General features: G+C 38.7%; 1 protein-coding gene across 3 annotated transcripts in view; it reads left to right on the top strand.

The window, feature by feature from the left end:
- The window catches only part of F8 (coagulation factor VIII), a 201637-nt gene that overhangs the window by 14214 nt on the left and 172370 nt on the right, over positions 1-15053 (top strand). For 2 of the 3 annotated variants that reach the window (XM_052742782.1, XM_052742780.1), the window contains exons 2-3: positions 7866-7987; positions 9920-10042. In XM_052742782.1, coding sequence (XP_052598742.1) covers positions 7866-7987; positions 9920-10042 — 245 coding nt within the window. The remainder of the gene's footprint in view (positions 1-7865; positions 7988-9919; positions 10043-15053) is intronic. The other variant, XM_052742786.1, reaches the window with a different exon arrangement.

The raw sequence follows: 15053 nt of genomic DNA, 5'->3' as shown, positions 1-15053 counted from the left end.
GGTATGTTCTTTGTATCCCTGATCTCTCCAAGACCTTTATCATGAAGGAGTGTTGGATTTTGTCAAGTGCTTTTTGAGCATCTAATGAAATGATCGTGTGGTTTTTTTCTTTCAGTTTGTTTATATGGATTACATTGACAGATCTTCTTATGTTGAACCATTCCTGCATCTCTGGGATGAAGCCTACTTGATCATGGTAGATTTGTTTTTTGATGTGTTCTTGGATTTAGTTTGCGAGTATTTTATTGAGTATTTTTGCATCAATGTTCATGAGGGAGATTGGTCTGTAATTCTCTTTGTTCCATCTTTGTGTGGTTTGAGTATCAGGGTTAACTGTAGCCTCAAAGAGTTTGGCAAAGTCCCTTCTGATTCTGTTGTGTGGAACAATTTGAAGAGTATTAGTGTTAGCTCTTCTTTGAAATTCTGGTAGAGTTCTGCACTGAAACCATCTGGTCCTGGGCTTTTTTTTTGGTTGGTGGACTTTTAATGACCATTTCTATTTCCTTAGGGGTTGTAAGTCTACTTAAGTTGTTTATCTGATATTGATTTAAATTTTGCTTTGTGTTACCTATCCAGAAAATTTCCCATTTCTTTTAGATTTTCCAGTTTTGTGGATTAGAGGTTTTTGAAGTAATGACCTGATGATTCTCTTGATTTTCTTATTGCCTGTTGTCTCCCTTTTCATTTCTGATTTTGTTAATTTGGATGTTCTCTCTCTGCCTTTTGGAGAGTTTTCATAGGGGTTTGTGTAGTGGGTAGCCATTCCAGCTTTGATCTGGAAGTTCTAACTCCCATTGAGGCTTCGGTAACTGTCACGCCCAAGGTGGGGCCAAGAGAGGACCCTGAAGACCCGAGATCCAGCTCTCTTAGTTTCTGAACCCTGGACGCTGGAAGTAGACCGAGCAGAGTTCTCCAGAGAACACTGCTGGACTGCGCCACACCTTTCCCAGACTCTGTAAACTATCCATTCACTTGTAAGTTACCCCCACAAAATAAACCTCCCTTTTAACTATGTGGAGTGGCCTTAATAATTTCACCAATAGGTTTGTCTATCTTGTTGATTTTCTCAAAGAACCAACTCTTTGTTTCATTGATTCTTTGTATTGTTCTCATTGTTTCTATTTTATTGATTTCAGCTCTCAATTTGATTATTTCCTAGTGTCTAATCCTCCTGGGTGAATTTGCTTCTTTTTGTTCTAGAGCTTTAAGGTGTACTGTTAAGTCAGTTGCTTGTGTGAGATTTCTCCAACTTCTCTATGTGGGCATTTAGTGCTATGAATTTTCCTCTTAGCGCTGCTTTCATAGTGTCCCATAAGTTTGGGTATGTTGTACATTCATTTTCATTGAATTCTAGGAAATCTTTAATTTCTTTCTTTATTTCTTCCTTGACCCATTGGTGAGTCAGTTGAGTATTATTCAGTTCCCATGAGATTGTAGGCGTTTTATAATTTTTATTATTGTTGAAATCTAACTTTAAGTCATGGTAGTCTGATGAAATACATAAGTAAGGGTATTCCAATTTTTTTTATCTGTTGAGATTTGCTTTGTGACCGAGTATGTGGTTGATTTTAGAGAATGTTCTATGGGGTGTTGAAAAAAGGGTGTATTCCTTTGTGTTAGGGTAGAATGTATTGTAGATATCTATTAAATCCATTTGAGCCATAACATCTGTTAGTTTCCTTATTTCTCTGTTAAGTTTCTGTCTGGCAGACCTGTCTATTGGTGAGAATAGAGTGTTGAAGTCTCCCACTATTAGTGTGTGGGGTTTGATGTGAATTTTTGAAAAAAGGGTATATTCCTTTGTGTTAGGGTAGAATGTATTGTAGATATCTATTAAATCCATTTGAGCCATAACATCTGTTAGTTTCCTTATTTCTCTGTTAAGTTTCTGTCTGGCAGACCTGTCTATTGGTGAGAATAGAGTGTTGAAGTCTCCCACTATTAGTGTGTGGGGTTTGATGTGAATTTTAAGCTTTTATATTGTTTCTTTTACATATGTGGATGCCCTTGAATTTGGGGTATAAATGTTCAGAATTGAGACTTCATCTTGGTGGATTTTTCCTGTGATGAATATGTAATGTCCTTCCTGATCTCTTTGATTGATTTTAGTTTGAAGTCTATTTTGTTAGCTATTAGGATAGCTACACCAGCTCGTTTCTTAAGTCCATTTGATTGGAAAGTCTTTTTGTAGCATTTTACTCTGAGGTAGTGTCTGTCTTTGAAGTTGAGGTGTTTTTCTTGTATACAGCAGAAGGATGGATCCTGTTTTTGTATCTATTCTATTAGCCTGTATCATTTTATAGGCAAATTGAGTACATTGATATTAAGGGATATTAATGACCAGTGATTGTCACTTCCTGTTATCTTTTGGTAGTGTTTGTATATTTTCTTTCATTGGAATTTGCTGCTGTGGGGTTATCTATTGCCTGTGTTTTTATGAGTGCATCTAACTTCCTTAGGTTGGAGTTTTCCTTCTAGTACTTTCTGTAGGGCTATATTTGTAGATAGGTATTGTTTAAATCTGGTTTTGTCTTGGAATATCTTGTGCACTCAGTCTTTGGTGATTGAAAATTTTGCTTAGTGTAGTAGTCTGAGCTGGCATCCGTGATCTCTTAGTGTCTGCACAACATCTGTCCAGGATCTTCTGTCTTTCAGAGTCTCCATTTGAGAAGTTGGGTGTTTTTCTAATGGATCTGCCTTTATAAGTCACTTGGCCTTTTTCCTTTGCTGCTCTTAATATTCTTTCTTTATTCTTTATGTTTAATGGTTTGATTATTATGTCGTGAGGGGACTTTTGGGGGGCGTCTAGTTTATTTGGTGTTCTGTAAACTTCTTATATTTTCATAGGTATTTCCTTCTTTAAGTTGGGAAAGTTTTATTCCATAATTTTGTTGAATATATTTTCTGTGCCTTTGAGTTGTTATTCTTCTTCTTCTATCCCTATTATTTTTAGATTTGGCCTTTTCATGGTGACCCAGATTTCCTGGACATTTTGTGTTATGGCTTTTTTGGCTTTGGTGTTTTCTTTGACTGATGAATCTATTTCCTCTATCATATCCTCCATGCCGGAGATTCTCTCTTCCATCTCTTGTATTCTGTTGGTTATGCTTGAATCTCTATTTCCTGTTCGTTTACTCAGATTTTCTATTTCCAGCATTCCCTCAGTTTGTGTCTTCATCATTGTTTCTATTTCAATTTTCAGGTCTTGAACTGTTTCCTTCACCTGTTTAATTGCTTTTTCTTGGTTTTCTTTGCTTTCTTTAAGGGATTTATTGATTTCTTCCATTTTTTTTGTTTGTTCTTTCCTCAATTTCAAAGGGATTTTTTTCATTTCCTCTTTAAAGGCCTCTATCATCTTCATAAAGTTATTTTTAAGGTTGCTTTCTTTTGCTTCTTCTCCATTGTGATGTTCAGGTCTTGCTGTTGTAGAACCACTAGGTTCTGGTGGTGCCATATTGCTCTTTATGATGTTGTATGTATTTTTACACTGTCATCTACCTATCTCTTCCTCCAATAGGCACAAGAGGTGCCTTGTCTGAGTGAGCTGCTCTTGGTCCAGTCTGTGATTGCTGTGTCTGTGTCTCAGGGGATCACTCTTGGTTCAATCGTAGCTCTTAATCTAATTGGAGCTGGTGGACTCTGTGTCTAAAGGAGCTGCTCTTGGTCCAATCAGATCTGGCAGATTCTGTGTCTCAGAGAACCACTGAAGTGTCAAGGGGATGCGTGGGTTTGGTGTAGGGAGAGGATCTTGTAGATTGCAGGGTCCGATAGGGGGTGTTTGTGGGTAGGCCTGCCTGTAGGAGTCTTCCCTGCTGGCCTGCAACTCTTGGTCCAATCAGAGCTGGCAGATTCTGTGTCTCAGGGAGCCACTGAAGTGTCAGAGGGATGAGTGGGTTTGGGATAGGGGTGGGTCTTGTACATTACAGGGTCCGATGAGGGGGTGTTGGTGGGGAAGCCCACCCACAGGTGTCTTCCCTGCTGGCCTGCAACTTTTGGCCCAGTCGGAGCTGGTGGATTCTGTCACAGGGACCCACCGAGGTCTCAGGGGGATGGGTGGATTTGAAGGTGACTTTGAAGTAGGGAGTGTGTCTTGTAGGTTGCAGGGTCCATGGGGTGTGTTGGTAGAGATGCCTGCCTCAGGAATCTTCCTACTGGCCTGCAACTGGGGCAGTGATGAGTAGGAGTTCTAATAGTATTCTTTCAAGCTCAAAGTCTTTCATTTTGATTAAGTCCAATTTATGTTTTTTTTTAACCTTAGTTACATATATTTTTATATCATATGTAAGAAATAGTTGCCATATCTTAGGCTTCATTTTCTTCTAAGCAGTTTATATTTTTAACTCTTACATTAAGGTCTTTAATTCACTTGTGGTTTGTTTTTGTGTATGGTGTGAAAAAGGGATAAAGGTTCATTCTATAGTTTATATATCCTGCTGTTGAGGACCCTGAGTTAGCAGCCCAGAGGATCAGGTACCTGGTGTCTTATTGAAAAGTTGTCCACTTATCTGTTTGGTCTTGTTAACAATTAATATTGAGATGGTTATACATCATGAAGTGCTTTGTATTATAACGTCTAGTGGCCTGGCACAATGAATAATACTTTTGGTATAAAATTTTATTTAGGAGACTTGGGAAATGACTCAAACAGTAAAGTGCTTCCTTTACAAGCATGAAGAACTAAGGTCAGATCACCAGCACCCACATAAAGGTTCTAGCACTGGGGAAGCTGAGATAGGCAAATCCCTGGAGCTTACTCTATCAGTAAACTTATCTGAATCCATGAGCTCCAGGTTAAGTCTCAAAAAAAAAATAAGGTGGAATCCTGAGTGATGGTCCAGTGGTTGAGCTGTCTCTGCTCTTGCACAGAACCCAAATTCAATTCCCAGCACTCACATGATGGCTCACAACCACCTATGGCTCCATGTCTACAGGATTCAAGGCCATCTTATGGCTTTTGTAGGTACCTGCACTCATGTGGTGTATACTCACACAGACACATAAAGATAAAAATAAGGTGGAGAGAAATAGAAGACACCTAACATCAACATCTGACCTCCATATTCACACACACACACACACACATACACACACACACACACACACACACACACACACACACACACACACACACACAAGCACAAGTTATACCACACACGCTAAAAATGGATTTAGTGAAGTAAATAATTCATTAGCAGGAAGTCACATGGATTTACCAGAAAAAACAGAATTATTTTGACAACAGGATAAGCTGACTCTAAACACTTCCTGACAGACTCTGCCAAGGTTTAAAATAAACAGCTAAAGAAATTCAAATTTACATTATCTGTTTCTGCAGCTGCTCAGCTTCTTCTAAGCAAGGGTCAGAAAATATAATGGTTTTTCCAACTGGTTTTAGATAAAAATTGAAAGAACAATTCATGTCAGGGATAATTATTGCCAAGTACATTTGGCAGAATTTATATATCAAATTCCAAGGGAAACACAAACAACATCCTCAAAAGTTAGGAGGAAACAAAGTTAGCATGGGTTGTGAGACATTTTATCTATGTTGTTTTGTGTTTCTTCAACAGTGGAAATTTTCTGATAGAATTAACATGTGATATGAAGATCTTTCTTCTTTATACTCTCTAATATGTCTCTATACCAGAAATCTTTGTCACTATTATTCTAGCCCTTATTAGGCTACTGACAAGAAAACAAAGACATTTGTTGCTGAACACAATCTGATATAACAGGCATAGTCTGTATATACCTGAACCCTGTGCAATTTATCTTTTTTTTTTCTTTTGGTTTTTTTGAGACAAGGTTTCTCTGTATAGTTTTGGTGCCTGTCCTGGATCTCACTCTGTAGACCAGGCTGGCCTCGAGCTCACAGAGATCCACCTAGCTCTGCCTCCTGAGTGCTGGGATTAAAGGCGTGCACCACTACCACCAGGTGCAATTTATCTTTTAATATATTGAACAATTAGTAGCATTGGCTAAAGTTTCACACATTGGGGGCATTTTTTCCTCTACCACTGTATATCAATGCCACCAACAAATGTGTTGTCAACTTTTATCTTATACTAGTGTATGATATGGACCCATCTATATAAGCCCAGGGACATGCCTCTCCCCAGAAAGTGGTCATCATCAGGTATCTCCTACAAGGCCACAAGTGTTGATGAGGCAAAAGAGGATTAGAGGGGCCCCTGGCCCCCTGTTTATGTAGTTGTCTTAGCCCTCTGACAATGCAGTTCCCCCATGCATTTCTCTGCAAGGAAGTTCTATTTACTGGAAGAGTTTCCTTATCAACCCCTGACCCTTGGCCCACAGCCAGTATAGAATGTCTTTTGTCAAGGCCTTCAGTTGGCAGAGCCAGTCAACTGTCTCTCAAGTATCTTGGAAACCCTGGAATGGAGTAAAATTCAGGGCTAAGTAGAAGAGTTAGGCCAGCAGAATGTGGTAGGGATAAGGTCAGCTCTACCTTGCCCTGTTTGGTCAGAGTCCTTGACAGAGGTCTCTAAAAACAAAGTATCAGTTCAGATATTTGACTGCTAGATCCTACAGAAGACTGTTAAAGTCTTCCTCTGTGACTGGATTGTTCTAACAGGTTTTTCTTTGTGTAAATGGAACCAAAGCTGGCTACCATTGAGAGATTCCATCCAGAGTTACCTTTCTTAGGAGGAAATCTACTTCATTCTTTCAGCTACAACTTCCAACCTTTATATCTACATTTACACACTAGGAGGCACAGAGCCTCCCTATGAGAGGGTACAGCCTTCTGTCTGGTGTGTCTGTGTTAGGCTCTCTCCTTTCTGTTATTCATCCCTTATGGTTCCTGTGGTATATAACTGCAGAGGACTTGCACACACATGTGTGGCAGGGCAGGGCAGAGTTTATTCTATAGGCAGATGGACATAGTTTTTTGTTTTGCTAAAAGAGTTCAGACATCACGTCTTCATCCATCACATCTGTCATCCACATTGCTTTTTACACCTTTGGGGTACAAACACAGGGACCTGCTGAGTGGTTCTACAATGTTATGTGCCCAGATGAATTTTCCCATGGTCACCATTGTGTCTCCATGGTTTAGGTATCTGTATGTCTCATGAAGGAGGTCTTTTTAAAAAAAGTTTTATTTTTATTTTCTGTATGAGTGTTTTGCCTGAATGTGTATGTATGTGCACCACATGTGTACAGAAGCTAGAAGAGGGTGTTGGATCCCCTGGAACTGAGTTATAGACAGTTTAGAGTGGCCCTATGGATTCTGGGAGTTGAACCTGGGTTCTCCGCCAAAGCAACAAGTGCTCTTAACTGCTAAGCCATCTCTCCAGCCCCTTTATGAAAGAGATCTTATAACCTTGCTCCCAAGCTTTGTGTATAATACAGTTGCTGCATTTAAGTTTTCAGCTTAAGGATTAGTGTTTCTATGCATTTATAGCTTACAGTAAATTGTCCAAACCAAACTAGACAAAAAACACTTCTAACTGACATAGTTAAAATACTGATAGTTTTTGTTCATCTTTATATGATTTTTATAGCTTTGGGTGGATTAAGGTCCCGATTGATGAAGTAAATGCTTGAACAAAAGCTGACCTTGATTTTGCAGCTTTTGAAACAAACACACAAAGGTTATTGTCTGCATTTTCCTCATTTTTATTCTTTCTTTTGCATGCAGGAAATTATTGTGGAGAGGCAGGGCAACATCTATATCAACAACTATAGGGAAGTGAAGGAAGCAAGTTCTGGATGTATGTGCAAGTTCTACTTTGCTTATAGATAATAGAGGAAAGTGAGATGAAGGAAAATACTTCCAGCTGATTTTTGAAGCGGGATCAAATAAAGTCCTTCAAAATGAATGACCTTTTCTTTTCTTCATCCAGATTTCTTCCTAGAATGCCATCATCTTTTCCATTCAACACCTCCATCATGTACAAAAAGACTGTGTTTGTAGAGTACATGGACCACCTTTTCAACATTGCCAAGCCCAGGCCACCCTGGATGGGTAATGAAAACAATATTGAATGCTAATTATGATACTAGGTACCTCACTTCCTAGCAAAGATCCCTAACAGAGGGTGGTTACCAAAGGTTATATTCTTTAATCAGGTGTCCTTAAACTGGCTGGACTTTCTGTCTCCTCTGCTTGGCTTCTACAAACTTGGACTTGGATTATTTCCTTTTCTTTCTCTCTTCAATCTAGTTTTATTTTCTGTAGTTTTAAAGCTTTAAATTTTCATCTATTTTTTAATAACTCCACTTCTATATTTAACTTTTACCCCTTCTCTAAATATCAACTCTTTATCTCCACTTAGATGTCAAATAAGCATGTAATGATGTCAAATAAGCATGTAACAAGATCTTAAGATATTTATTGCATTAACAATGTTTTTATCAATGCTAAGGATCCAACTGAGGACCTTGTACATGTTAAGCAATTGCTCTCCTACTGAGCAAAACCACCATTACTTGTCTTAGAACTGTTGCTGAGAATTGTAGAAGACAAATACTCTCATATTTAAAGAGAGTGCTGAGCCTTGATTTAGGGTTTTTTTTTTCCATGTAGTAGCCATAAACTGATTCTTCAACCCCTGGCCCATGACCCCTCTGCAGCCTATATGAAAGAAGGCTAGGAACGTATAAGATTTACTTTTGAGGATTTCTTTGGAAAACATTTTTGGTATGTTCTCTACTCAAAGATGGGAGGGAGGCCACTTGAGGAGGATTAAGAAAAGAAGTCAGGAAATGTGTGAAGCTGACAACAAAAGTACTTTTACTTGCTGAAGTTTTTTTTGAGCTGTTCAAAACTTAGCAGTAGGATAAAGGGAGCTTTAAGATTCAGAGGACCTCGGGCTGGAGAGATGGCTCAGAAGGTCAGGAAAGATTGCTCAGAAGTTAAGAACACTTGTTGCTCTTGCAGAGGGCCTGGGTTCCATTCTCAGTACCTACATGGTGGTTTATAAACATCTGGAACTACACTTCTAGATCCAAAACCTTTTTCTGACTTCCTTGGGCACCAAGCACACATGTGGTGCACATAGGCATGCACGCAAAACACACATACACATAAAATAAGATGGATAATAAAAAATAGATTCAGAGGACATCAAAGTTTGTCATTAAAAGGGACTGAAATTTTTAACTTCTAAAACATTAGCATCTGTTAATATTTGAAGATGACTAGGAAAGATTTAGGCTTGATCAAAGTACAAGAAAGAAAAAATTCCACAGAATGCAGCTTAAAAAACTGTGGTCATCTAGGAAAAACAAAGCTATTTCATATTATCATGCCACTGACTCCAGTTCATTCAATAAACCATTTATAGGTATCTTATAAAAATATCCACAGACTATAACCCTTAATTTCCTCTTGATTTCTGTGTTATGAACTATCCATTTGTCATAATCTAAATTCAATCATAAGAATCACCTATGATCTCTCTTTGTTTTTCCTCCCTCCCTCCCTCTCTCCTTCCTTCCTTCCCTCCCTCCCTCCCTCCCTCCTTCCCTCCCTCCCTCCCTCCCTCTCTCCTTTCTTCCCTCTCTCCCTCCCTCCCATAAGGTCCTACATATTATGTTCCCTGTATATATCTATAATCTTATTTATTATTATTCTGCTGGCCATTCACATTATTTCAGCCATATTATTCAACTATGCCAAGTTTATTTTTGCATCAAGACTTTGGCATTTGTTTTATTTGCTTTTAATGTTGTTCTCCTAGATAGTTGAATTAATGAAACACTGAATGACTTATCAGAAATATTTCCTCAGAACAACCCTGAAGCTGAACTAGGGTTAGTGCAAAACATAACTGCTATTCATCAGTTTTAAAGTGACATGCTTTTCCTCTGTGACTTTAACCTTCACTTTTATAATGACAGTCTTTCTGGTATGTTATCCTTCAAGTAACTTTTGAGGGACATCTCATTTTAACAGGTCTGCTGGGTCCTACCATTTGGACTGAGGTTGATGACACTGTGGTCATTACACTTAAAAACATGGCTTCTCATCCTGTCAGTCTTCATGCTGTTGGTGTTTCCTACTGGAAAGCTTCTGAGGGTAAGTCAAATTCTCTCCTATTGTCCTGTCATTCTAGTTGTAGAAAGATGAGAAGCATGTTTTTAGTAATAAGGGCATGTTACTCCACTTTGGATTTCTATAAAATAAAACACTTAGCTTGATAACTTACAAGGTAAGAGGATTATATAATTAATAGTTCTGAGTTCTAAGAGCATCAGCTATTGTGACAGCTCCATGTCATATAGTATAAGAAGTGAACATAGATGTAAACATCTGAAACAGTGAGCCAAAATTAATCTTTCCTTCTTAAATGCCTCAATACTATTACATTGGGACCAAGTATCCAGCACAAGAAACTTTGAGGGACATGTCTAAACCATAACAATATCACACTTGAAATTGTATCAATTCTCTTGGATATAAATGTATTGAAATTTAATAACAATAGCAGCAGTAATTACTTATATGGACTGGGTTCAAGGCCATGTGCTTGCCAGTGGTGGAAAGAGGTCCACAACTAGGCCTATCCAACCCTAAAACTTGTGCTATGAACCACTGTTCTACAGTGCAAAGATTTGTATAGATAATGTTGAATTTTGTTTGTATAACTGGAAAGTTCCATGAAGTGAACTAGGTATGATTGGGACCAAGGATTCATTAATGCCATCAGCATCATTTTTCTCACAATTTCTCCTCTGTATTCCTTCTTTTTGGTTTCATTCTTGGGCAAACTTCTTTAACATTATGACAAAGATAGCCACTGGAAACTTACTTTGATTTTTACAGATGGAGATGATGATAATGAAATCTTTTCCTATATGTCTTGATGTTGAGCAATATGGAAGAGATATAAAGGGAGGGAGAACATCAGCCTTATTTAATCTGCCTATGAAAAGGTCTTGTCACACAAGAAAGAGACTTTCATTAATATAAACTTCTATAAATAGTTCCCAAGAAAAACAAAGACTCAAGAAACAAAGAAACAAAGTGATCTTCAATTGCCGCCTCTAGCATTCACAGTCTCTGATGTTAGTTCTATCATTTGTATCTCAAAGTTACTAGAATATAAATATTTCAAGATAGGCTTTGTTGCTAGAGTTTTCCTGCCTGGCCCACAGTCAGGACAAATCTCTCTCACCCGCCAGTCCCAAGCCGCTCAAACCCGATCAAGTAAACACAGAGACTTATATTGGTTACAAACTGTATGGCCGTGGCAGGCTTCTTGCTAACTGTTCTTACAGCTTAAATTAATCCATTTCTTTAAGTCTGTACCTTGCCACATGGCTCGTGGCTTACTGGCATCTTCACCTGCTGTTTGTCATCGTGGCGGCTGGCAGTGTCTCCCTCAGTCTTCCACTTCCCAGCTTTATTCTCCTCCTTGTCCCGCCTACACTTCCTGCCTAGCCAATGGCCAATCAGTGTTTTATTTATTGACCAATCAGCAACACATTTGCCAAACAGAACATCCCACAGCACTTCCCCCATTGTTTTTTTCAAAAAGGAAGGTTTTAACCTTAACAAAGTAAAATTACATTTAATTTGGGAATTTGGGCGTAGCTTCTCTTACTACTTCCTGCTGGAGGGGGGCGCTGTATCTTATGGGGATACAAAGAAAATTTTAGAATTATAGAATAGTCCATGAGGGTGTATCATCTGAGCCAGTTGCCTTCAAATCATTCTGGATGTTGGATCATCTGGGCCATGGTGTCATCTGGGCCATGGTGTCATCGGAGACCTTTCAGGGGGTCTTGGCTGGTCAAACCTGATGTATCTTACTCTGGAACAAATCCATAGCCTCTTGCTTTCTGTGGAAACAAAAGAGACTCTTTTCCAAAGCAACATATCCTTACATCCAAATTTTGAAGTCAAAGTATCTTTAAAATATACATACTGGTTTAACTCAGCTTCTTTTACAATCAAATATCTCTCTGTAGTTAAGAATCCCAAAGACAACACAATCCAGACTCTCTGTGTAATAGTCATCTCTACGTGGCTTATTTTTTATATTAATTTTACTGTCTCTTTAAAGACTTTATTTTTTAAAACCATGTATTTGTTTCTATACTGTATATATCACCTTTTTTTGTCTTTCAAGCCTACGTATATTTTACACACATTGTAAACTATTACATCTGAATCTGTCTTATTGTGAATCTATTGCTTTAAGCTGCAGCAGCTGTGGCTGCTGGCTCCGCCCACCTCAGCTTCCCAACATGGCGTGGTACTTTACCACCAGCTCTGGGAGCTATTGTGGGTCTATGCTTTTATCCAAGCAGCGTGTAGCCCAGAAACCTCTTTTTTTGTTTTGTACTAGCAAAGACTAAATCCACCATGCAGCTTAATGTGCCACTTGCAGAGGCCTCATTCCTGCCATACCGCAGGTCGAGCGCGCACACTAGGAACCCACCAGTAGCTCAAACCTGCAGCTGCCGCTCATTTGAGAGAGACAATTAGGAACTGTTTTTAGCTCCGTTTTAGAATCTTTTCTCAGGTTTTAGGTGGAAACTCTTGCCACCACGTTGGATGCCATTTGTTGCTAGAGTTTTCCTGCCTGGCCCACAGTCAGGACAAATCTCTCTCACCCGCCAGTCCCAAGCCGCTCAAACCCGATCAAGTAAACACAGAGACTTATATTGGTTACAAACTGTATGGCCATGGCAGGCTTCTTGCTAACTGTTCTTACAGCTTAAATTAATCCATTTCTATAAGTCTGTACCTTGCCACATGGCTCGTGGCTTACCAGCATCTTCACCTGCTGTTTGTCATCGTGGCGGCTGGCAGTGTCTCTCTCCCTCAGTCTTCCACTTCCCAGCTTTATTCTCCTCCTTGTCCCGCCTACACTTCCTGCCTAGCCAATGGCCAATCAGTGTTTTATTTATTGACTAATCAGCAACACATTTGCCAAACAGAACATCCCACAGCAAGGCTTATTGTATGCATTTGTTATTTCCCTAGCATATAACTTAATACCTAGCATACAGTCATTGCTCTGTGTAAGAACAAAGGTGTAGAAAACACCATTTGCTTTTTCTTCCTAATAATATATATGTTCCTCACCCATTAGAATTACTTCTTATGGGAGCAGGGATATAGATCACTGATACTGTGTAGCTCTTGTCTAGCACATGTTGTATTCTTAATATTGGGAGCAGAGAAGCGACAAAGTATTGCTAATAAAGCTTGATGGTACATACCTCTAATCCTCTAATCTCAGCACTCTTGAGGCTGAGCCAGATCACTATAAATTATAGGCCAACCTGAGCTATAAAGTAAGACCCTGTATTTTAAAAAACTGCCCCTTCTAAATATATTTCAAAGAGGATATGCCACTTTTTTAAAGCCCAAATCTCCATGGTCACAGTGATTGGTCTAGAGATAAGAAGTTGATCCATGTATCCCATCTTCTTGGCCACAGTTAATTGGCCTAGAGATGAATATCTTACCTAACTAAGCTAGGGCAAAGAAAGAAAGTCCTTCCTTTAGGACTTAAAAGTTTTTGAGAAAGGATCTATTATTACAAGATAACCCTGTAACTTTTAGGATAAAGTGAAGTTCTTACTTCTTCATGGATTCTTTGTGACCCCCAAATGGACATTATAATGGTTTGAATGAGAAATGTCCCCCATAGTCTCATGTATGTGAACACTTGATCACCAATTGGTGATGATTGGGGAGGTAATGGAACTGTTAGGACATAGAGCCTTTCTGGAGGAAATATGTCACTGGGAATAGGCTTTGAGGCTTTATACCCTCACCACTACCTCTAGTTAGCTCTTTCTACTTCCTTTGAATAACTGAGATGTGATCTCTCAACTACCTTCTCCAGATATATGTGTCAATGTCTTCTCTTCAATTATTGATATTTAGCCCACTGGAACCATAAGCCAAAACAAACTCTTACTTAACTTGTCTTTGTTCATGCTGTTTTATCACAACAAAAGGTGACTCTGGGTCAAACTGATAATGAAAACTAACCAGGGCAGATAGTGTAAGCTAAACATCCAGTACTACTATAATGTTTCTGTAGTTGGATTTTTTTTTTTACTTTTTGAGAGCCTGCCACCCAGCTCACAAATAAAAACACAGAGACTTGTTCTTACTTATGAATGCCGGTCTTAGCTTGGCTTGTTTCTAGCCAGCTTTTCTAACTTAAATTATCTCATTTCTCTTTAACTATGTTTTGCCTCTGGACTTTTTAGCTTTCTTTATTCTATATATCTTTCTTTCCTTCTTACTCAGTGGCTGGCTGTGTGGCTGGGCGGCTGGACCCTGTTGTCCTCCTCTCTTCTTTTTCTCACTCCTCACTCTTTTTTCCCCTAGATTTCTCCTCCTCTTCATTCTCTCTACCTGGCAGCCCCACCTATCCCTCTCCTGCCTAGCTATTGGCCATTAAGCTCTTTATTAGACCAATCAGGTGTTTTAGGCAGGCAAAGTAACACAGCTTTACAGAGTTAAACAAATGCCACATAAAAGAATGCAACTTATCTTTGCATCATTAACAAATATTCCACAGCATAAATGAATGTAACACATCTTAAACTGATATTCTACAACATGTTGCTGTTTTTATTCTAATCATCTATGTTCTCCTTTGTGGAGCCAGGCTGAGAGTCCAAAAGATCCTATTGTGTCAGCCTTCCTCTGCCCAGAAAATTTTCAAAGGAAGATCAAATCTCATAGTATGAAAATGAAATGGAATTCTCATTTTTTCTTTAGACTCTGACTTTTATAAGGAAAGAACTTTTCATGTTGCTAAGAGCCATTTAGCCGAAGATCAAGATGAGATCATTAAAATAATGTATTGGTCCCTGGCCCCCACTCCAGCTAGCTTCTGTTTAACCTCACAGTGTAGGGAAGGAGTGAATGGGATGCCAGTTGACTCCAGTATTATCAAGATAGTCTATAGCATTTATAAATCAAGGAAATCATCAATAAATTATTGATGCATATGTTCTATATTATATACTCTTTAAGTTATCATTTTGAAATGGAAAGGCCTTAACTTGGGAGTTTTCAGACTAATATGGCCAAATAATCAAGAAACTTCCTA

Source organism: Peromyscus californicus, unplaced genomic scaffold (assembly GCF_007827085.1).
Source record: "Peromyscus californicus insignis strain IS unplaced genomic scaffold, ASM782708v3 Scaffold_10__1_contigs__length_136768540, whole genome shotgun sequence".
NCBI classification, from domain to species: Eukaryota; Metazoa; Chordata; class Mammalia; order Rodentia; family Cricetidae; genus Peromyscus; species Peromyscus californicus.
This window is presented reverse-complemented; position numbering and strand designations above follow the sequence as displayed.